General features: G+C 47.4%; 1 protein-coding gene across 1 annotated transcript in view; it reads left to right on the top strand.

Moving 5' to 3' along the window:
- Positions 1 to 23,767, top strand: part of LOC106586904 (FHF complex subunit HOOK-interacting protein 1B) — a 108,467-nt gene that overhangs the window by 22,190 nt on the left and 62,510 nt on the right. The window contains exon 3 of the mRNA XM_082969246.1: positions 14,206 to 14,722. Within this exon, the coding sequence (XP_082825372.1) occupies positions 14,594 to 14,722 (129 nt within the window). The 5' untranslated portion in view covers positions 14,206 to 14,593. The remainder of the gene's footprint in view (positions 1 to 14,205; positions 14,723 to 23,767) is intronic.

Genomic DNA, 23,767 nt, shown 5'->3' with positions numbered 1-23,767 from the left:
CTGGTCTTCACATCCTACTGTTACGCACCAAATAGACTACACCAACTTCTCCATTTGGAGTGCCAATTTATCTAACCATTTGTACCGATCTGCGTGCTAGTTATGATTTTTATATGCACATTTTGTTTCATTTTATAATAATGTCTTTCGTATCTAAATCATTACAGCGCCTTGCAAAAGTATTCATCCCCCTTGGTGTTTTTCCTATTTTTGTTGCATTACAACCTGTAAATTTAAATGGATTTTTATTTGGATTTCATTGTAATGGACATACACAAAATAGTCCAAATTGGTGAAGTGATTTTTAATGTTTTTTTTTAAAAACTTGTTTAAAAAAAAATTGATACGGAAAAGTGGTGTGTGCTTATGTATTCACCCCCTTTGCTATGAAGCCCCTAAATTAGATCTGGTGCAAGCAATTACCTTCAGAAGTCACATAATTAGTTAAATAAAGTCTACCTGTGTGCAATGTAAGTGTCCAATGTAAGTGTCACTTGATCTCAGTGTGTGTGTATATACACCTGTTCTGAAAGGCCCCGGGGTCTGAAACACCGCTAAGCAAGGGGCTTCACCAAGCAAGCGGCACCATGAAGACCAAGGAGCTCTCCAAACAGGTCAGGGACAGAGTTGTGGAGAAGTACAGATCAGGGTTGGGTTATAAAAAAATATCAGAAACTTTGAACATCCCACGGAGCAACATTAAATCCTTTATTAAAACATAGAAAGAATATGGCACCACAACAAACCTGCCAAGAGAGGGCCGCCCACCAAAACTCACAGACGAGGGCATTAATCAGAGAGGCAACAAAGAGACCAAAGATAACCCTGAAGGAGCTGCAAAGCGCCACAGCAGAGATTGGAGTATCTGTCCATAGGACACTTTAAGCTGTACTCTCCACAGAGCTGGGCTTTATGGAAGAGTCGCCAGAAAAGAGCCATTGCTTAAAGGAAAAGAGTAAGCAAACACGTTTGGTGTTCGCCAAAAGGCATGTGTGAGACTCCCCAAACATATGGAAGAAGGTACTCTGGTCAGATGAGACTAAAATTGAGCTTTTTGGCTATCGAGGAAAATGCTATGTCTGTCGCAAACCCAACACCTCTCATCACACCGAGAACACCATGCTGCCACCACCATGCTGTGGAGTTGTTTTTCATCGGCAGGGACTGGGAAATTGAAGGAATGATGGATGGCACTAAATACAGGGAAATTCTTGAGGGAAACCTGTTTCAGTCTTTCAGAGATTTGAGACGGGGATGGAGGTTCACCTTCCAGCAGGACAATGACCCTAAGCATACTGCTAAAGCAACACTCGAGTGTTTTAAGGGGAAACATTTAATTGTCTTGGAATGGCCTAGTCAAAGCCCAGACCTCAGTCCAATTGAGAATCTGTGGTATGATTTAAAGATTGCTCTACACCAGCTGAACCCATCCAATTTGAAGGAGCTGGAGCAGTTTTGCTTTGAAGAATGGGCAAAAATCCCAGTGGCTAGATGTGCCAAGCTTATAGAGACATACCCCAAGAGATTTGCAGCTGTAAAAGCTGCAAAAGGTGGCTCTACAAAGTATTGACTTTGGGGGGGTGAATAGTTATGCACGCTCAAGTTTTCTGTTTCTTTTATTTCTTGTCTGTTCCACAATAACAAATATTTTGCATCTTCAAAGTGGTAGGCATGTTGTGTTAATCAAATGATACAAACCCCTCAATTTTTTTTTTTTTATTGCAGGTTGAAAGGCAGCAAAATAGGACAAATGCTGAAGGGGGATGAATACTTTCGCAAGCCACTGTATCATGTGGTTAATCAAAATTCAAAAAATACTCGGTATGCCATCCCCTCGTCCTCCACAATGGTTTAGTCCGCTGAGACAGCCGTGAATCAGACCGGTGTCTCATGTGCCATTAAAAAAATAGGTGTATATTTTAAACTGCTCAACTATTAAAAAAAAAATAATAATAATCTTGGTTGATCAACAGTGTATCGAGCCGTCGACTAAATGGGGTCAGTCCTACTATAGTGTATGTACTATGTAGGCACCTGTACTGAGCCATAAGGGAGACTAGACATCTACCACTATCAGATTAGGGGGGGTGGTAATGTAGTCTATATTTAAAAGATGCATTTTCCCATTTATAGGAACACCCCATCTGTTTTAATAAAAACAACTATATGTACAGTCTGATGCTTTTAAGCACACTGTTTGGTCAAATAATTAAGACACACAAATGACTTGAGGAAGCCAGAGATCAAGCCGGAGAGTATAGCATTGCAGTAGTCTAATCTAGAAGTGACAAAAAGCATAGATACATTTTTCTGCATAATTTCTGGACAGAAAGTTTTTCAGATATTTTCAATGTTTCAAAGCTGTCCTTTTGAAATATTATTGACGTGTTCGTCAAAAGAGAGATCAGGGTCCAGAGTAACGCCGAGGTCCGACTGTACAATCATCAAGATTTAATTGTTTTAGATCCTGTCAATCATTGCTATTGTAAAATACTCTACTGTGATCTTAACTGTCATATTGGTACTCTGTCACAAAGAACAACATTGGAACGTAACTGTTATTTTAAAAGCTTTTGAACCGGTTGATAATGTTCTTTCTACGTTCTGGGCATTTCCCCCCCCCCCCCCCCCCCAAGTCCCACAAAAGAAAAATGCAACAAAGCGCCTATGCAAAGCCCTCACTGTCACTCAAACTTATTCCAGTGTCTGCCTGCCAGCTGAAAATCTTTGTTTGTATAGGCTACCTGCCCCTCCCCCCTAGGCATACAGTCTACTGTAGCCCCTCCCCCCCCTAGGCATACAGTCTACTGTAGCCCCTCCCCCCCCCTAGGCATACAGTTTACTGTAGCCCCTCCCCCCCCAGGCATACAGTCTACTGTAGCCCCTCCCCCCCCTAGGCATACAGTCTACTGTAGCCCCTCCCCCCCCTAGGCATACAGTCTACTGTAGCCCCTCCCCCCCCTAGGCATACAGTTTACTGTAGCCCCTCCCCCCCCTAGGCATACAGTCTACTGTAGCCCCTCCCTCCCTAGGCATACGGTCTACTGTAGCCCCTCCCCCCCCTAGGCATACAGTCTACTGTAGCCCCCCCCCCCCCTAGGCATACAGTCTACTGTAGCCCCTCCCCCCCCTAGGCATACAGTCTACTGTAGCCCCTCCCCCCCCTAGGCATACAGTCTACTGTAGCCCCTCTTCCCTAGGCATACAGTCTACTGTAGCCCCTCCCCCCTAGGCATACAGTCTACTGTAGCCCCTCCCCCCTAGGCTTACAGTCTACTGTAGCCCCTCCCCCCCCAGTCTACTGTAGCTACTGGCTTTACAGGCCTGATTCAGACATTAGGGAGAGGTTTAATTAGAGAACAGTTATGAACTTTTTCAATGCTAGTTAAGGATACTACAGTTATCACGTTTCACATTGGATAGTTTACTTTATTTCTGGTGCCACTCTGCGCACACACAAGCTTTCTTGTTAGCTAGCTAGCCTGTTAGCTAGCTCTGGTCTAGCTCTCTGAAACTCTAGGCGACATCATGCGTAATGTAATGGAACTGAGTCATGGCCAAGGGCTAGTTCTGGTCCAACGTTTAGTTAAGCCAACTTTCTGAAGTTAAAAAGACATTCAAAGCTCCTCTATAGAAGCTACTCCTCCGTATGTATAATTCTGCAAATTCAAGTCATGCACGTCATAACAACAAGATGCCCAACGCCTTATTACCCAGAGTTCTCCTCACCCGCAAAGTTTCAGTCACATATCGTACCCTACACTACACTTGTGTTAAAATGGTTCTGTTCAGAACATTGGGAAATAATTTTGGTTCCAACCCGAGGTTAATTTAGATATTCTGGTCCTAAGTGGTGAATCATCCTCCCACGTTCTTTCTCTCCTTCTCTTGCTCTTCCTCTCACATGCTTCATCTCTCTTGTTTTCCCACTCTCCTGCTGTCTTTACTGTACTGACTTTATTGTACACGTTTAAAGTGGCGTTTTTTAAAATAACAAAACAAAATTGACAATACAACTTTCATAACAGTTACATACCAATAAAAATAGACCAGCCTGCTGGTCTTACTGGGTGGATATGAACATTAGCCTGCTGGCCTTACTGGGTGGATAGGAACATTAGCCTGCTGGCCTTACTGGGTGGATAGGAACATTAGCCTTACTGGGTGTATAGGAACATTAGCCTTGCTGGGTGGATAGGAACATTAGCCTTGCTGGGTGGATAGGAACATTAGCCTTGCTGGGTGGATAGGAACATTAGCCTTGCTGGGTGGATAGGAACATTAGCCTGCTAGCCTTGCTGGGTGGATAGGAACATTAGCCTTGCTGGGTGGATAGGAACATTAGCCTGCTGGTCTTACTGGGTGGATAGGAACATTAGCCTGCTGGCCTTACTGGGTCGATAGGAACATTAGCCTTGCTGGGTGGATAGGAACATTAGCCTGCTGGTCTTACTGGGTGGATAGGAACATTAGCCTGCTGGCCTTACTGGGTCTATAGGAACATTAGCCTGCTGGTCTTACTGGGTGGATAGGAACATTAGCCTGCTGGCCTTGCTGGGTGGATAGGAACATTAGCCTTACTGGCCTTACTGGGTGGATAGGAACATTAGCCTGCTGGCCTTACTGGGTGGATAGGAACATTAGCCTTACTGGCCTTACTGGGTGGATAGGAACATTAGCCTGCTGGCCTTACTGGGTCGATAGGAACATTAGCCTGCTGGTCTTACTGGGTGGATAGGAACATTAGCCTGCTGGCCTTACTGGGTGGATAGGAACATTAGCCTGCTGGCCTTGCTGGGTGGATAGGAACATTAGCCTGCTGGCCTTACTGGGTCTATAGGAACATTAGCCTGCTGGCCTTACTGGGTGGATAGGAACATTAGCCTGCTGGCCTTACTGGGTGGATAGGAACATTAGCCTGCTGGCCTTACTGGGTGGATAGGAACATTAGCCTTGCTGGGTGGATAGGAACATTAGCCTGCTGGCCTTACTGGGTGGATAGGAACATTAGCCTGCTGGCCTTACTGGGTGGATAGGAACATTAGCCTGCTGGCCTTACTGGGTGGATAGGAACATTAGCCTTGCTGGGTGGATAGGAACATTAGCCTTGCTGGGTGGATAGGAACATTAGCCTTGCTGGGTGGATAGGAACATTAGCCTGCTAGCCTTGCTGGGTGGATAGGAACATTAGCCTTGCTGGGTGGATAGGAACATTAGCCTTACTGGCCTTACTGGGTGGATAGGAACATTAGCCTGCTGGTCTTACTGGGTGGATAGGAACATTAGCCTGCTGGCCTTACTGGGTCGATAGGAACATTAGCCTGCTGGCCTTACTGGGTGGATAGGAACATTAGCCTGCTGGCCTTACTGGGTGGATAGGAACATTAGCCCGAGCTATTTAGGAGGGATATCACACCTGGCACAAATGATTGTCTAGTTGTGTTTTTCCTGCTGAGGGGTGCCCTATACCTGCACCCAGAGAGGAGTATTTCAAAGTCCGGGTACAGGGGGTGGCTTGGGTCTAAAATGATTTTGTGAGCCTTGGGGAGAGCCCTGACCTTAAAGATCTCATCCAGGTCTGTCTTTGACTCCAAGTACCTTACTTGCTGTGGTGATAATCCTTTTCAGCATATTTCTCTGGCTGACAGTGGCATTGCCAAACCAAGAAATAATACAAAAAGTTAAAATACTGTCAATGAAAGATTTTGTAAAACAGAGTCAGTGTAGTACAATTAACATTAAAAGATCCCAGCTTTTTGAGAAAGTACAGTCTGCTCTATGTAGATCAGGTCTGTACATTTACTCCTCTGAAGCTTATTGTCCAAGAGGACACCCAGCTCACAGACCACTGCACCTGTACATAGCCCATCTGTAAACAGCCCATCTATCTACCTACCTCATCCCCATACTGTATTTATTTATTTATCTTGCTCCTTTGCACCCCAGTATCTCTACTTGCACATTCATCTTCTGCACATCTACCATTCCAATGTTTAATTGCTATATTGTAATTACTTCGCCACCATGGCCTATTTATTGCCTTAACTTACCTCATTTGCACTCACTGTATATAGACTTTTTGTTTTCTTTTGTTCTACTGCATTATTGACTGTATGTTTTGTTTATTCCATGTGTAACTCTGTGTTGTATGTGTCGAATTGCTTTGCTTTATCTTGGCCAGGTCGCAGTTGCAAATGAGAACTTGTTCTCAACTAGCCTACCTGATTAAATAAAGATTAAATAAAATAAATATCTCTATTCCTCTACAATCTCTATGTTCTGACCATCTCTACCCCACCCCCCTAGAGAGAACCTCTCATCCCAAGGCCCATCTCTACCCCCTAGAGAGAACCTCTCATCCCAAGGCCCATCTCTACCCCCTAGAGAGCACCTCTCATCCCAAGGCCCATCTCTACCCCCTAGAGAGCACCTCTCATCCCAAGGCCCATCTCTACCCCCTAGAGAGCACCTCTCATCCCAAGGCCCATCTCTACCCCCTAGAGAGCACCTCTCATCCCAAGGCCCATCTCTACCCCCTAGAGAGAACCTCTCATCCCAAGGCCCATCTCTACCCCCTAGAGAGCACCTCTCATCCCAAGGCCCATCTCTACCCCCTAGAGAGCACCTCTCATCCCAAGGTCCATCTCTACCCCCTAGAGAGCACCTCTCATCCCAAGGTCCATCTCTACCCCCTAGAGAGCACCTCTCATCCCAAGGTCCATCTCTACCCCCTAGAGAGCACCTCTCATCCCAAGGCCCATCTCTACCCCACCCCCTAGAGAGCACCTCTCATCCCAAGGTCCATCTCTACCCCACCCCCCTAGAGAGCACCTCTCATCCCAAGGTCCATCTCTACCCCACCCCCCTAGAGAGAACCTCTCATCCCAAGGCCCATCTCTACCCCCACCCCCTAGAGAAAGTCGTAGGCTTAAGGACCTAATGGTTAATGTTTAGCAACAATGACCTTTGCTTGGTCCCAAACCTCCGGGAGGAGAGGAAGAGAGAGAGAGAGAGAGAGAGAGAGAGCAGTGGCGTTGAGTACAAAACTCCTGAGTTACATGTTTCCTAGTCACACTCTGAAACAGATGAGTGACCCTTAGCACAGACAACATTCCCTCGAACGTTTCATAAGAGGTTTTTTAATTACAGACAAAACAAAAAAAATAAGTTTTCTAACTTCTGTTCGGGGGGGGGGGCCACTCCCCGTTTTACCTTGTCCTTACTGGAAGGCATCGTATGTGTTTTAATCTAGTCTACCATATTACTGTATGTATTGGTGCTTTAATCTAGTCTACCATATTACTGTATGTATTGGTGCTTTAATCTAGTCTACCATATTACTGTATGTATTGGTGCTTTAATCTAGTCTACCATATTACTGTATGTATTGGTGCTTTAATCTAGTCTACCATATTACTGTATGTATTGGTGTTTTAATCTAGTCTACCATATTACTGTATGTATTGGTGTTTTAATCTAGTCTACCATATTACTGTATGTATTGGTGCTTTAATCTAGTCTACCATATTACTGTATGTATTGGTGTTTTAATCTAGTCTACCATATTACTGTATGTATTGGTGTTTTAATCTAGTCTACCATATTACTGTATGTATTGGTGTTTTAATCTAGTCTACCATATTACTGTATGTATTGGTGTTTTAATCTAGTCTACCATATTACTGTATGTATTGGTGCTTTAATCTAGTCTACCATATTACTGTATGTATTGGTGTTTTAATCTAGTCTACCATATTACTGTATGTATTGGTGTTTTAATCTAGTCTACCATATTACTGTATGTATTGGTGTTTTAATCTAGTCTACCATATTACTGTATGTATTGGTGTTTTAATCTAGTCTACCATATTACTGTATGTGTTGGTGTTTTAATCTAGTCTACCATATTACTGTATGTGTTGGTGCTTTAATCTAGTCTACCATATTACTGTATGTATTGGTGTTTTAATCTAGTCTACCATATTACTGTATGTATTGGTGTTTTAATCTAGTCTACCATATTACTGTATGTGTTGGTGTTTTAATCTAGTCTACCATATTACTGTATGTGTTGGTGCTTTAATCTAGTCTACCATATTACTGTATGTATTGGTGTTTTAATCTAGTCTACCATATTACTGTATGTGTTGGTGTTTTAATCTAGTCTACCATATTACTGTATGTGTTGGTGCTTTAATCTAGTCTACCATATTACTGTATGTATTGGTGCTTTAATCTAGTCTACCATATTACTGTATGTGTTGGTGCTTTAATCTAGTTTACCATATTACTGTATGTATTGGTGTTTTAATCTAGTCTACCATATTACTGTATGTATTGGTGCTTTAATCTAGTCTACCATATTACTGTATGTATTGGTGCTTTAATCTAGTCTACCATATTACTGTATGTATTGGTGCTTTAATCTAGTCTACCATATTACTGTATGTGTTGGTGCTTTAATCTAGTCTACCATATTACTGTATGTATTGGTGCTTTAATCTAGTCTACCATATTACTGTATGTGTTGGTGCTTTAATCTAGTTTACCATATTACTGTATGTATTGGTGTTTTAATCTAGTCTACCATATTACTGTATGTATTGGTGCTTTAATCTAGTCTACCATATTACTGTATGTATTGGTGTTTTAATCTAGTCTACCATATTACTGTATGTATTGGTGTTTTAATCTAGTCTACCATATTACTGTATGTATTTATTACCAATCTCCATTGGATATTCATGATTTGCTTTACACTCATTAATATAAATTATTTTTTAAATTCATACGGAGTGCTCCCTAATTATAAAATACATCAGCCATATACAAATTTTTTACTAAATTAAAACGTACTATATCGATAAAACTACTCCTTACAGCTTTTAGTATTGTTGTAGTCTCCTTTTAACTCTTTCTGTGACATGGGTGTGTGTGTGTGTGTGTGTGTGTGTTTGAATTGAGGGATGTTATTTGAGATTGAACCATTTACATAAAAGCATAATAAATGTCAACTTTTTTTTTTTAAACACGCCCTTTCTCTGGAAATGCTGGAAACTTACTGTGACAAACTTTTAAACTCATCTTCTGCTTGCTCACACAATTGCTTCTCCTGTTTGTGCCCACCGGTCAGTGGATTGGAAGACAGGAAGAGACATCACCACAAAACTCTGTCCTTGACCCCACCTGTGTTTTACTAAATCTACCTCTTTGTGTAGATGGTTGAATGTATACTGTAGGTTCGAATAACTGAATATATAGGTGTGTGTGTATGTACATATATTTTAGTCACCACATCTACACAATGTCTCTCATTCCCATAATGGGGACTCCTAAAACAATTATTATATTAATATTATATATTAAATTATATTGTGCTGCTTTTATAGTGTCTCCTTTGTTAATACTTTCATCAGGATTTCTTATTTTATTTAGGAATATTTTGTATTTGTACAATATTTTATTATCCTCTGGTGGGCATCTGTGTTCGATACAATTCCCACCCTAGACCAATACAATGTTAAGTCCTAACCTGGTCCAAAAGGGCACATGCCAAAAAACACTGCCTACATGTTTAATGGGGGGGGATCTACAGTTGAAGTCGTACACTTAGGTTGGAGTCATTAAAATGTGTTTTTCAACCACTCCACAAATTGCTTGTAAACAAACTATAGTTTTGGCAAGTCGGTTAGGACATCTACTTTGTGCATGACACAAGCGATTTTTCCAACAATTGTTTACAGACAGATTATTTCACTTATAATTCACCCTATCACAATTCCAGTGGGTCAGAAGTTTACATACAGTCAACTTAGTGTGCCTTTAAACAGCTTGGAAAATTCCAGAAAATGATGTCATGGCTTGAGAAGCTTCTAATAGGCAAATTGACATCATTTGAGTCAATTGGAGGTGTACCTGTGGATATATTTCAAGGCCTACCTTCAAACTCCATGCCTCTTTGCTTGACATCATGGGAAAATCAAAAATCAGCCAAGACCTCAGAAATAAAATTGTAGGCCTTCACAAGTCTGGTTCATCCATGGGAGCAATTTCCAAATGCCGGAAGGTACCACGTTCATCTGTACAAACAATAGTACGCAAGTACAAACACCATGGGACCACGTAGCCATCATACCGCTCAGGAAGGAGACAGGTTCTGTCTCCTAGAGATGAACGTACTTTGGTGTGAAAAGTGCAAAGCAATCCCAGAACAGCAAAGGTCCTTGTGAAGATGCTGCAGGAAACGGGTACAAAAGTATCTATATCCACAGTAAAATGAGTCCTATATCGAAAGGCCCTCAGCAAGAAAGAAGCCACTGCTCCAAAACCGCCATAAAAAAGCCATACTACGGTTTGCAACTGCACATGGGGACAAAGATCATACTTTTTGGAGAAATGTCCTCTGGTCTGATGAAACAAATATTGAACTGCTTGGCCATAATGACCATCGCTATGTTTGGAGGAAAAAGGGGGAGGCTTGCAAGCCGAAGAACACCACCCCAACCGTGAAGCACGGGGGTGGCAGCATCATGTTGTGGGGTTGCTTTGCTGCAGGAGGGACTAGTGCACTTCACAAAATAGATGGCATCATGAGGAAGGAATATTATGTGGATATATTGAAGCAACATTTCAAGACATCAGTCAGAAAGTTAAAGCTTGGTCGCAAATGGGTCTTCCAAATGGACAATGACCCCAAGCATACTTCCAAAATTGTGGCAAAATGGCTTGATGACAACAAAGTCAAGGTATTGGAGTAGAGGTCGACCGATTTAATTAGGGCCGATTTTCAAATTTTCATAATCAGACATCGGTATTTTTGGACGCTGATTTGTCCGATTTTTATTTTTTATTTTTCATTTTTTTTAAATATTTTATTTATTTATTTAAATGTTGGACCTGTATTTAACTAGGCAAGTCAGTTAAGAACACATTCTTATTTTCAATGACGGCCTAGGAACGGTGGGTTAACTGCCTTGTTCAGGGGCAGAACGACAGATTTTTACCTTGTCAGCTCGGGGATTCAATCTTGCAACCTTACGGTTAACTAGTCTAACGCTCTAACCACCTGCTTTACATTGCACTCCACGAGGAGCCTGCCTGTTACGCGAATGCAGTAAGAAGCCAAGGTAAGTTGCTAGCTAGCATTAAACTTATCTTATAAAAAACAATCAATCATAATCACTAGTTAACTACACATGGTTGATGATAGTACTAGTTTATCTAGCCTGTCCTGCGTTGCATATAATCGCTTAGGTACACGTTGCTCCAACCATAAACATCAATGCCTTTCTTAAAATCAATACACAAGTATATATTTTTAAACCTGCATATTTAGTTAATATTGCCTGCTAACATGAATTTATTTTAACTAGGGAAAATGTGTCACTTCTCTTGCAAACAGAGTCAGGGTATATGCAGCAGTTTAGGCCGCCTGGCTCGTTGCGAACTGTGAAGACTATTTCTTCCTAACAAAGACAGCCGACTTCACCAAACGGGAGATGATTTAACAAAAGCGCATTTGCGAAAAAAGCACAATTGTTGCACGACTGTACCTAACCATAAACATCAATGCCTTTCTTAAAATCAATACACAGAAGTATATATTTTTAAACCTGCATATTTAGCTAAAAGAAATCCAGGTTAGCAGGCAATATTAATCAGGTGAAATTGTGTCATTTTGCGTTCATTGCACGCAGAGTCAGGGTATATGCAACAGTTTGGGCCGCCTGGCTCATTGCGAGCTAATTTGCCAGAATTTTACGTAATTATGGCATAACATTGAAGGTTGTGCAATGTAACAGGAATATTTAGATTTAGGGATGCCACCCGTTAGATAAAATACGGGAAGGTTCCGTATTTCACTGACAGGAAAAATGTTTTGTTTTCGAGATGATAGGTTCCGGATTCGACCATATTAATGACCTAAGGCTCGTATTTCTGTGTGTTATTATGTTATAATTAACTCTATGATTTGATAGAGCAGTCTGACTGAGCGATGGTAGGCAGCAGCAGGCTCGTAAGCGTTCACTCAAACAGCACTTTCGTGCGTTTGCCAGCAGCCCTTCGCAATGCATTGCACTGTTTATGACTTGAAGTCTGTCAACTCCCAAGATTAGGCTGGTGTAACCGATGTGAAATGGCTAGCTAGTTAGCGGGTGCGCACTAATAGCGTTTCAAACATCACTCGCTCTGAGACTTGGAGTAGTTGTTCCCCTTGCTCTACATGGGTAACGCTGCTTTGAGGGTGGCTGTTGTCGATGTGTTCCAGGTTCAAGCCCAGGTAGGAGCGAGGAGAGGGACGGAAGCTAAACTGTTACACTGGCAATACTAAAGTGCCTATAAGAACATCCAATAGTCAAAGGTATATGAAATACAAATCGTATAGAGAGAAATAGTCCTATAATTCCTATAATAACTACAACCTAAAACTTCTTACCTGGGAATATTCAAGACTCATGTTAAAAGGAACCACCAGCTTTCATATGTTCTCATGTTCTGAGCAAGGAACTTAAACGTTAGCTTTTTACATTGCACATATTGCACTTTTACTTTCTTCTCTAACACTTTGTTTTTGCATTATTTAAACCAAATTGAACATGTTTCATTATTTATTTGAGGCTAAATTGATTTTATTGATGTATTATATTAAGTTAAAATAAGTGTTCATTCAGTATTGTTGTAATTGTCATTATTACAAATAAAAAAAAAAATAATTTAACTGCCCGATTTAATCGGGAGCGGGTGTTTTGGTCCTCCAATAAACGGTATCGGTATCGGCGTTGAAAAATCATAATCGGTCTACCTCTATATTGTAGTGGCCATCACAAAGCCCTGACCTCAATCCTATAGAAAATGTGTGGGCAGAATTGAAAATGCGTTTGTGAGCAAGGAGGCCTACAAACCTGACCCAACTACACCAGTTCTGTCAGGAGGAATGGGCCAAAATTCACCCCACTTATTGTGGGAAGCTTGTGGAAGGCTACCTGAAAAGTTTGACACAAGTTAAACAATTTAAAGGCAATGCTACCAAATACTAATTGAGTGTATGTAAACTTCTGACCCACTGGGAATTTGATGAAAGTTTTATAAAAGCTGAAATAAATCATTCTCCCTACTATTATTTTTAACATTCTTAAAGTAAAGTGGTGATCCTAACTGACCTAAGACAGATTTTTTTTACTAGGATTAAATGTCAGGAATTGTGAAAAACAGAGTTTAAATGTATTTGGCTATGGTGTATGTAAACTTCCCACTTCAACTGTGTAATGTCCTTTCTGGTGGGCCATCTTGTGAATTGACATGATGTATTCGGGTGAGCGGCCATCTTGTGAATTGACATGATGTATTCGGGTGAGCGGCCATCTTGTGAATTGACATGATGTATTCGGGTGAGCGGCCATCTTGTGAATTGACATGATGTATTCGGGTGAGCGGCCATCTTGTGAATTGACATGATGTATTCGGGTGAGCGGCCATCTTGTGAATTGACATGATGTATTCAGGTGAGCGGCCATCTTGTGAATTGACATGATGTATTCGGGTGAGCGGCCATCTTGTGAATTGACATGATGTATTCGGGTGAGAGGCCATCTGGGGTGGTTGATTTGTGAGTTGCCCTTCGTTACCATACCCTCTAATTCTTTATTTCTTGGCAGATGAGTTGGGGACAATAAAAGGCCTTTCTCAAGTATATTACAACCCTACCCTCTGTATTGTAATATTATATATTTTAAGCAATAAGGGATGAGGAGATGTGGTGTGTAAGGCCAATATACCCCTGTTAAGGGCTGTTCTTATGCGCAACACGGAGTGCCTGGATTCAGCCCTTAGCCGTGGTATATTGGCCATATATCACCAACGCCCGAGGTGCCTTACTGCTATTATAAACTGGTTACCAAGGTAATTAGAGCAGCAAAAATCCATGTTTTGTCATAGCCGTGGTATACGGTCTGATGAGGACAGCTTAGATACTATGTTGTTCACAATCTGAGCTCCTCGAGTTCAGAAGCTCTCCTTTTAATTTTTCAGGTGTTCTATTCCGCTAGCCAGCACCTCGCCTAAATAGCTGTGCGTTTCTTTCGCCTCCAGATTATACGGTCTGATATACCACGGCTGTCAGCCAATCAGCATTCAGGACTGGAACCACCCAGTTTTATATTACAAGCCAGCGTCTAAAACCTCTGTGTTGTGGTTGTTTCCCTGCAGTGCTGTGGGTCCTCTGCCTGGGAATGGAGTGGTGTCAGCTGCAGACTGGATGACAGGGTCTTCAGGGAGAACCCACCGCTGATCCGTTAGAGTAACACTGACATCGAGAGACATCCTCACCCAAGAGCGACCACAACAGAATCTGCCTCTTTTTTTTCTCATCCAACTCTATCTGGACTCTCTCCTGGTCCTCTCTACTGCCCCCTCCCTCCCTTCCCTCTCCTCTCCTCCTCTTTCCCTCACCTTCCCTCCTCCCTCCCCTCCTCTTCCCTCTCTCTCACCCTCTTCCTTCTCTCCTACCCTGTTGTCCATGTGCCAGCGCCTCTCTCCTGCTCCTGTCTGAACCCTGAACATTGACCTCTGATCCTTGATCCCTCTGGAGGTCAGGATGAGCTGGCTGAGCCGGCTGACCCCTCGGGGTCCAGGGGGCAGGTCCAGTAGGAACGTAGCCTCTTCCAGTCCCTGTACTGCTGACCCAGAGACCTGCCTCATGGTGTTTGAGAACCACTGGAGACAGGTGAGAAACTCTCTCCTCTCTCTCCTCTCTCTGTCTCTCTCTCTGTCTCTCTCTCTGTCTCTCTCTCTGTCTCTCTCTCTGTCTCTCTCTCTGTGTCTCTGTCTCTCTCTCTGTGTCTCTGTCTCTCTCTCTGTGTCTCTGTCTCTCTCTCTCTCTCTCTCTCTCTGTGTCTCTCTGTGTCTCTGTCTCTCTCTCTCTCTCTCTCTCTGTGTCTCTCTGTGTCTCTCTGTGTCTCTCTGTGTCTCTCTCTCTGTCTCTCTCTCTGTCTCTCTCTCTCTGTCCTCCTCACATGCGGTTGATCTCGGAACAAGTTGTTTTTGGTAAGTTTGGAAAGTCTGAAAGTTTTGTTACTAGCTAGCTACCTTTTTTGCATTTGGATCGCGTGACACGGTTGGCATGTGTTGCTGGGACCGCTGCTATCTGTCCAGGAATCCTGCCGACCAAGGGTCTGATGAGCTGCTTGGCGTAGCAGCTAGCCTAGCTGCCACTATTAGCTGCCTAACAAGCAAGCAGGGTTTCCTTGAGGGCTTGAACACAGCCCGCGACACGGTTAGCCCTTGTGGTTGGAACAGCGGATTGTCCCGTGCTTGTAACTGTCTAGATCACTGCTGTTTGTTGCATTTTCTAGCTTCCCTGCGACATGCCCCGTCTGGAACTGTGAGGAGTAACCGCGTAGCCTACGTTGCTACCATGATAAAGACCAAAGCCGGTGGGAGTACCGTTGAGGACAGTGGTGTGTCTCTATCAAAGGAGTTCTGCAAGCAGTTGTTACAACAACAAGAAAATCACTTCAAGTGTTGTGTCCAATTACTGGTGGAGTCAACTAATAAAACAATGGACGACCTGACCAGAGAGGTCCAGGACCTGATGAACAGTTTGCAGTTCTCCCAGGGTCAACTCGATGAGTTTAAACAGGAGAACAGCAAGATGACAGCAATCTGTTTAGTCATTGAGAGTGGACATCATTTCTGTATGTGAATCCATGATAAAAATGACGGGGAACAACACATCCGCCACGCTGATCCTCAACATGGGGGCCCCTCAGGGGTGCGTGCTTAGTCCCCTCCTGTACTCCATGTTCACTCACGACTGCGTGGCCAAGCACGACTCAACACCATCATTAAGTTTGCTGACGACACAACAGTTGTAGGCCTGATCAACGATGAGACAGCCTACAGGGAGGATGTCACTGCCAGGACAACAACCTCTCCCTCAACGTGAGCAAGACAAAGGAGTTGACGTGGACTACAGGAGAAGGAGCGCTGAAACGGGTCCCCCATTCACATCGACGGGGCTGTAGTGGAGTGGGTCGAGAGATTCAAGTTCCTTGGTGTCCACATCACCAACAAACTAACATGGTCCAAGCACACCAAGACAGTCGTGAAGAGGGCACGACAAAACCTATTCCCCCTCCAGGAGACTGACAAGATGTGGCATTGGTCCCCAGATCCTCAAAAGGTTCGACAGCTGCACCATCGATATTTTCCTGACCGGTTGCACCACCGCCCTGGTATGGCAACCGCTCGGCATCTGACCGTAAGGCGCTACAGAGGGTAGTGCGTACCGCCAAGTACATCACTGGGGCCAAGCTTCCTGTCATCTAGGACCTATATACTAGGCGGTGTCAGAGGAAGGACCAAAAAATTGTCCGACTCAAGATACCCAAGTCATATAGACTGTTCTCTCTGCCTGATCAACTCTATGCGAAGGAGATGTGTTGCGCTGCATGAGGCAAATGGTGGTCACACCAGATACTTCCTGGTTTTTCTGATCCATGCTCCTACTTTTTTTTTTTTAAGGTATTGTATCTGTGACCAACAGATACATATCTGTATTCCCAGTCATGTGAAAATCCATAGATTAGGACCTAATGAATTAATTTCAATTGACTGATTTCCTGACATGAACTGTAACGCAGTAAAATCTTAGAAATGGTTGTATGTTGCCAAATAAACTTTAAATCTAGCATGTAGGACCTGTTTCAAATGATCACTTTTACGCTCAACATAACCACTTCACATGCGCACTCACTCCAGAATTGACTTTTTTTTCTATTTTATTCAGCGAAGTTTAATTATTTTCCTCTTACTATAAAATCATAGCATGGGACTTTATAAGCATATCTTGTCAGCTAAATGAACAAGCCTACAACCTATCCAGATTTTCTGTTCTTCTGAAATACATTTTCTTCATATCATGTTTCTTTCGACCTGCCTAAAATAAATTATTTATTAGACTTTTTTTTTATATATATATATATATATATCGTATTTTTTTTTAAATGTTGACATTACAAAATCACGTATCAACCGCTTGTAGGCTATGCATGGAGGCCTGGAGATGCTAAACCTGTTTGTTAATTAATGGAGGCCTGTGTAACAGTGTAGGTTCCGTCCCTCTCTTCGCCCCAACCTGGGCTCGAACCAGGGACCCTCTGCACACATCAACAACTGACACCCCACGAAGCATCGTTACCCATCGCGCCACAAAAGCCGCGGCCCTTGCTACGCAAGGGGAAACCCTACTTCAAGTCTCAGAGCGAGTGACGTCACTGATTTGAAACGCTATTAGCGTGCACCACCGCTAACTAACTAGCCATTTCGCATCGGTTACACCTGGAGATGCTAAATGTGTTTGTTAATTAACGGTCAATTACCGTGAGACCGGCAGTTTTTTGCATGACAATAAACAGCTGACAAAATGTTACGACCACCACAACCCTAATCGTGAGAATCGCAATACATATTGTATTGTGAGGTCCCTGGCAATTCCCAGCCCCAATATATACACTGTTACACTCTGCAGGCAGTATAAAAAGCTCTTCCATCGCAATGCTGCAGCCTGTACATGACTCAATACTGCTGCAGCTGACTCTCCCCACTCTAGCTCGTTCTCTCTCCCCACTGTAGCTCGTTCTCTCTCCCCACTGTAGCTCGTTCTCTCTCCCCACTGTAGCTCGTTCTCTCTCCCCACTGTAGCTCGCTCTCTCTCTCCCCCCACTCTAGCTCGTTCTCTCTCCCCACTCTAGCTCGTTCTCTCTCTCTCCCCCACTCTAGCTCGTTCTCTCTCTCTCCCCCACTGTAGCTCGTTCTCTCTCTCCCCCCACTGTAGCTCGTTCTCTCTCTCCCCCCACTCTAGCTCGCTCTCTCTCTCCCCCCACTCTAGCTCGCTCTCTCTCTCCCCCCACTCTAGCTCGCTCTCTCTCTCCCCCCACTCTAGCTCGCTCTCTCTCTCCCCCCACTCTAGCTCGCTCTCTCTCTCCCCCCACTCTAGCTCGCTCTCTCTCTCCCCCCACTCTAGCTCGCTCTCTCTCTCTCGCCCCCCCACTCTAGCTCGTTCTCTCTCTCCCCACTCTAGCTCGTTCTCTCTCCCCACTGTAGCTCGTTCTCTCTCCCCACTGTAGCTCGTTCTCTCTCTCCCCCACTCTAGCTCGCTCTCTCTCTCCCCCCACTCTAGCTCGCTCTCTCTCTCCCCCACTCTAGCTCGCTCTCTCTCTCCCCCACTCTAGCTCGCTCTCTCTCCCCCCCTCTCTAGCTCGCTCTCTCTCCCCCCCACTCTAGCTCGTTCTCTCTCTCCCCCCCACTCTAGCTCGTTCTCTCCCTCCCCCCCACTCTAGCTCGTTCTCTCCCTCCCCCCACTCTAGCTCGTTCTCTCCCTCCCCCCCACTCTAGCTCGTTCTCTCTCTCCCCCACTCTAGCTCGTTCTCTCTCTCCCCCCCACTCTAGCTCGTTCTCTCTCTCCCCCACTCTAGCTCGTTCTCTCTCTCCCCCCCACTCTAGCTCGCTCTCTCTCTCCCCCCACTCTAGCTCGCTCTCTCTCTCCCCCACTGTAGCTCGCTCTCTCTCTCCCCCACTGTAGCTCGCTCTCTCTCTCCCCCACTGTAGCTCGCTCTCTCTCTCCCCCACTGTAGCTCGCTCTCTCTCTCCCCCACTGTAGCTCGCTCTCTCTCTCCCCCACTGTAGCTCGCTCTCTCTCTCCCCCACTGTAGCTCGCTCTCTCTCTCCCCCACTCTAGCTCGCTCTCTCTCTCCCCCCACTCTAGCTCGCTCTCTCTCTCCCCCCACTCTAGCTCGCTCTCTCTCTCCCCCCACTCTAGCTCGCTCTCTCTCTCCCCCCACTCTAGCTCGCTCTCTCTCTCCCCCCACTCTAGCTCGCTCTCTCTCTCCCCCACTCTAGCTCGCTCTCTCTCTCTCTCCCCCACTCTAGCTCGCTCTCTCTCTCTCTCCCCCACTCTAGCTCGCTCTCTCTCTCTCTCCCCCACTCTAGCTCGCTCTCTCTCTCTCTCCCCCACTCTAGCTCGCTCTCTCTCTCTCTCCCCCACTGTAGCTCGCTCTCTCTCTCTCTCCCCCACTGTAGCTCGCTCTCTCTCTCTCTCCCCCACTGTAGCTCGCTCTCTCTCTCTCTCCCCCACTGTAGCTCGCTCTCTCTCTCTCTCCCCCACTGTAGCTCGCTCTCTCTCTCTCTCCCCCACTGTAGCTCGCTCTCTCTCTCTCTCCCCCACTGTAGCTCGCTCTCTCTCTCTCTCCCCCACTGTAGCTCGCTCTCTCTCTCTCTCCCCCACTGTAGCTCGCTCTCTCTCTCTCTCCCCCACTGTAGCTCGCTCTCTCTCTCTCTCCCCCACTGTAGCTCGCTCTCTCTCTCTCTCCCCCACTGTAGCTCGCTCTCTCTCTCTCTCCCCCACTCTAGCTCGCTCTCTCTCTCCCCCACTCTAGCTCGTTCTCTCTCTCTCCCCCACTCTAGCTCGTTCTCTCTCTCTCCCCCACTCTAGCTCGTTCTCTCTCTCTCCCCCACTCTAGCTCGTTCTCTCTCTCTCCCCCACTCTAGCTCGTTCTCTCTCTCTCCCCCACTCTAGCTCGTTCTCTCTCTCTCCCCCACTCTAGCTCGTTCTCTCTCTCTCCCCCACTCTAGCTCGCTCTCTCTCTCCCCCACTCTAGCTCGCTCTCTCTCTCCCCCACTCTAGCTCGCTCTCTCTCTCCCCCACTGTAGCTCGCTCTCTCTCTCCCCCACTCTAGCTCGCTCTCTCTCTCCCCCACTCTAGCTCGCTCTCTCTCTCCCCCACTCTAGCTCGCTCTCTCTCTCTCTCTCTCCCCCGCTCTCTCTCTCTCTCTCTCCCCCTCTGTAGCTCGCTCTCTCTCTCCCCCACTGTAGCTCGTTCTCTCTCTCTCTCCCCCACTGTAGCTCGTTCTCTCTCTCCCCCCCACTCTAGCTCGCTCTCTCTCTCCCCCCACTCTAGCTCGCTCTCTCTCTCCCCCACTGTAGCTCGCTCTCTCTCTCCCCCACTGTAGCTCGCTCTCTCTCTCCCCCACTGTAGCTCGCTCTCTCTCTCCCCCACTGTAGCTCGCTCTCTCTCTCCCCCACTGTAGCTCGCTCTCTCTCTCCCCCACTCTAGCTCGCTCTCTCTCTCCCCCACTCTAGCTCGCTCTCTCTCTCCCCCCACTCTAGCTCGCTCTCTCTCTCCCCCCACTCTAGCTCGCTCTCTCTCTCCCCCCACTCTAGCTCGCTCTCTCTCTCCCCCCACTCTAGCTCGCTCTCTCTCTCCCCCACTCTAGCTCGCTCTCTCTCTCTCTCCCCCACTCTAGCTCGCTCTCTCTCTCTCTCCCCCACTCTAGCTCGCTCTCTCTCTCTCTCCCCCACTCTAGCTCGCTCTCTCTCTCTCTCCCCCACTCTAGCTCGCTCTCTCTCTCTCTCCCCCACTCTAGCTCGCTCTCTCTCTCTCTCCCCCACTGTAGCTCGCTCTCTCTCTCTCTCCCCCACTGTAGCTCGCTCTCTCTCTCTCTCCCCCACTGTAGCTCGCTCTCTCTCTCTCTCCCCCACTGTAGCTCGCTCTCTCTCTCTCTCCCCCACTGTAGCTCGCTCTCTCTCTCTCTCCCCCACTGTAGCTCGCTCTCTCTCTCTCTCCCCCACTGTAGCTCGCTCTCTCTCTCTCTCCCCCACTGTAGCTCGCTCTCTCTCTCTCTCCCCCACTGTAGCTCGCTCTCTCTCTCTCTCCCCCACTGTAGCTCGCTCTCTCTCTCTCTCCCCCACTGTAGCTCGCTCTCTCTCTCTCTCCCCCACTGTAGCTCGCTCTCTCTCTCTCTCCCCCACTGTAGCTCGCTCTCTCTCTCTCTCCCCCACTGTAGCTCGTTCTCTCTCTCTCCCCCACTCTAGCTCGTTCTCTCTCTCTCCCCCACTCTAGCTCGTTCTCTCTCTCTCCCCCACTCTAGCTCGTTCTCTCTCTCTCCCCCACTCTAGCTCGCTCTCTCTCTCCCCCACTCTAGCTCGCTCTCTCTCTCCCCCACTCTAGCTCGCTCTCTCTCTCCCCCACTCTAGCTCGCTCTCTCTCTCCCCCACTGTAGCTCGCTCTCTCTCTCCCCCACTGTAGCTCGCTCTCTCTCTCCCCCACTGTAGCTCGCTCTCTCTCTCCCCCACTCTAGCTCGCTCTCTCTCTCCCCCACTCTAGCTCGCTCTCTCTCTCCCCCACTCTAGCTCGCTCTCTCTCTCCCCCACTCTAGCTCGCTCTCTCTCTCTCTCTCTCCCCCTCTGTAGCTCGCTCTCTCTCTCCCCCACTGTAGCTCGTTCTCTCTCTCTCTCCCCCACTGTAGCTCGTTCTCTCTCTCTCCCCCACTCTAGCTCGTTCTCTCTCTCTCCCCCACTCTAGCTCGTTCTCGCTCTCTCCCCCACTCTAGCTCGTTCGCTCTCTCCCCCACTCTAGCTCGTTCTCTCTCTCTCCCCCACTCTAGCTCGTTCTCTCTCTCTCCCCCACTCTAGCTCGTTCTCGCTCTCTCCCCCACTCTAGCTCGTTCTCTCTCTCTCCCCCACTCTAGCTCGCTCTCTCTCTCCCCCACTCTAGCTCGCTCTCTCTCTCTCCCCCACTGTAGCTCGCTCTCTCTCTCTCTCCCCCACTGTAGCTCGCTCTCTCTCTCTCTCCCCCACTGTAGCTCGCTCTCTCTCACTCTCCCCCACTGTAGCTCGCTCTCTCTCTCTCTCTCCCCCACTGTAGCTCGCTCTCTCTCTCTCTCCCCCACTGTAGCTCGCTCTCTCTCTCTCTCTCCCCCACTGTAGCTCGCTCTCTCTCTCTCTCCCCCACTGTAGCTCGCTCTCTCTCTCTCTCCCCCACTGTAGCTCGCTCTCTCTCTCTCTCCCCCACTGTAGCTCGCTCTCTCTCTCTCTCCCCCACTGTAGCTCGCTCTCTCTCTCTCTCCCCCACTGTAGCTCGCTCTCTCTCTCTCTCCCCCACTGTAGCTCGCTCTCTCTCTCTCTCCCCCACTGTAGCTCGCTCTCTCTCTCTCTCCCCCACTGTAGCTCGCTCTCTCTCCCCCACTGTAGCTCGCTCTCTCTCTCTCTCCCCCACTGTAGCTCGCTCTCTCTCTCTCTCCCCCACTCTAGCTCGCTCTCTCTCTCTCTCCCCCACTCTAGCTCGCTCTCTCTCTCTCTCCCCCACTGTAGCTCGCTCTCTCTCTCTCTCCCCCACTCTAGCTCGTTCTCTCTCTCTCCCCCACTCTAGCTCGTTCTCTCTCTCTCCCCCACTCTAGCTCGTTCTCGCTCTCTCCCCCACTCTAGCTCGTTCTCTCTCTCTCCCCCACTCTAGCTCGCTCTCTCTCTCCCCCCACTCTAGCTCGCTCTCTCTCTCCCCCACTCTAGCTCGTTCTCTCTCTCCCCACTCTAGCTCGCTCTCTCTCTCCCCCACTCTAGCTCGCTCTCTCTCTCCCCCACTCTAGCTCGCTCTCTCTCTCCCCCACTCTAGCTCGCTCTCTCTCTCCCCCACTGTAGCTCGCTCTCTCTCTCCCCCACTGTAGCTCGTTCTCTCTCTCCCCCACTGTAGCTCGTTCTCTCTCTCCCCCACTGTAGCTCGTTCTCTCTCTCCCCCACTGTAGCTCGTTCTCTCTCTCCCCCACTGTAGCTCGTTCTCTCTCTCCCCCACTGTAGCTCGTTCTCTCTCTCCCCCACTGTAGCTCGTTCTCTCTCTCCCCCACTGTAGCTCGTTCTCTCTCTCCCCCACTGTAGCTCGTTCTCTCTCTCCCCCACTGTAGCTCGTTCTCTCTCTCCCCCACTGTAGCTCGTTCTCTCTCTCCCCCACTGTAGCTCGTTCTCTCTCTCCCCCACTGTAGCTCGTTCTCTCTCTCCCCCACTGTAGCTCGTTCTCTCTCTCCCCCACTGTAGCTCGTTCTCTCTCTCCCCCACTGTAGCTCGTTCTCTCTCTCCCCCACTGTAGCTCGTTCTCTCTCTCCCCCACTGTAGCTCGCTCTCTCTCTCCCCCACTGTAGCTCGCTCTCTCTCTCCCCCACTGTAGCTCGCTCTCTCTCTCCCCCACTGTAGCTCGCTCTCTCTCTCCCCCACTGTAGCTCGCTCTCTCTCTCCCCCACTGTAGCTCGCTCTCTCTCTCCCCCACTGTAGCTCGCTCTCTCTCTCCCCCACTCTAGCTCGCTCTCTCTCTCTCTCCCCCACTCTAGCTCGCTCTCTCTCTCTCTCCCCCACTCTAGCTCGCTCTCTCTCTCTCTCCCCCACTCTAGCTCGCTCTCTCTCTCTCTCCCCCACTCTAGCTCGCTCTCTCTCTCTCTCCCCCACTCTAGCTCGCTCTCTCTCTCTCTCCCCCACTCTAGCTCGCTCTCTCTCTCTCTCCCCCACTCTAGCTCGCTCTCTCTCTCTCTCCCCCACTCTAGCTCGCTCTCTCTCTCTCTCCCCCACTCTAGCTCGCTCTCTCTCTCTCTCCCCCACTCTAGCTCGCTCTCTCTCTCTCTCCCCCACTCTAGCTCGCTCTCTCTCTCTCTCCCCCACTCTAGCTCGCTCTCTCTCTCTCTCCCCCACTCTAGCTCGCTCTCTCTCTCTCTCCCCCACTCTAGCTCGCTCTCTCTCTCTCTCCCCCACTCTAGCTCGCTCTCTCTCTCTCTCCCCCACTCTAGCTCGCTCTCTCTCTCTCTCCCCCGCTCTAGCTCGCTCTCTCTCTCTCTCCCCCGCTCTAGCTCGCTCTCTCTCTCTCTCCCCCGCTCTAGCTCGCTCTCTCTCTCTCTCCCCCGCTCTAGCTCGCTCTCTCTCTCTCTCCCCCGCTCTAGCTCGCTCTCTCTCTCTC

The sequence above is a fragment of the Salmo salar genome, chromosome 25 (genome assembly GCF_965601325.2).
Source record: "Salmo salar chromosome 25, fSalSal1, whole genome shotgun sequence".
Classification (NCBI taxonomy): domain Eukaryota; kingdom Metazoa; phylum Chordata; class Actinopteri; order Salmoniformes; family Salmonidae; genus Salmo; species Salmo salar.
This window is presented reverse-complemented; position numbering and strand designations above follow the sequence as displayed.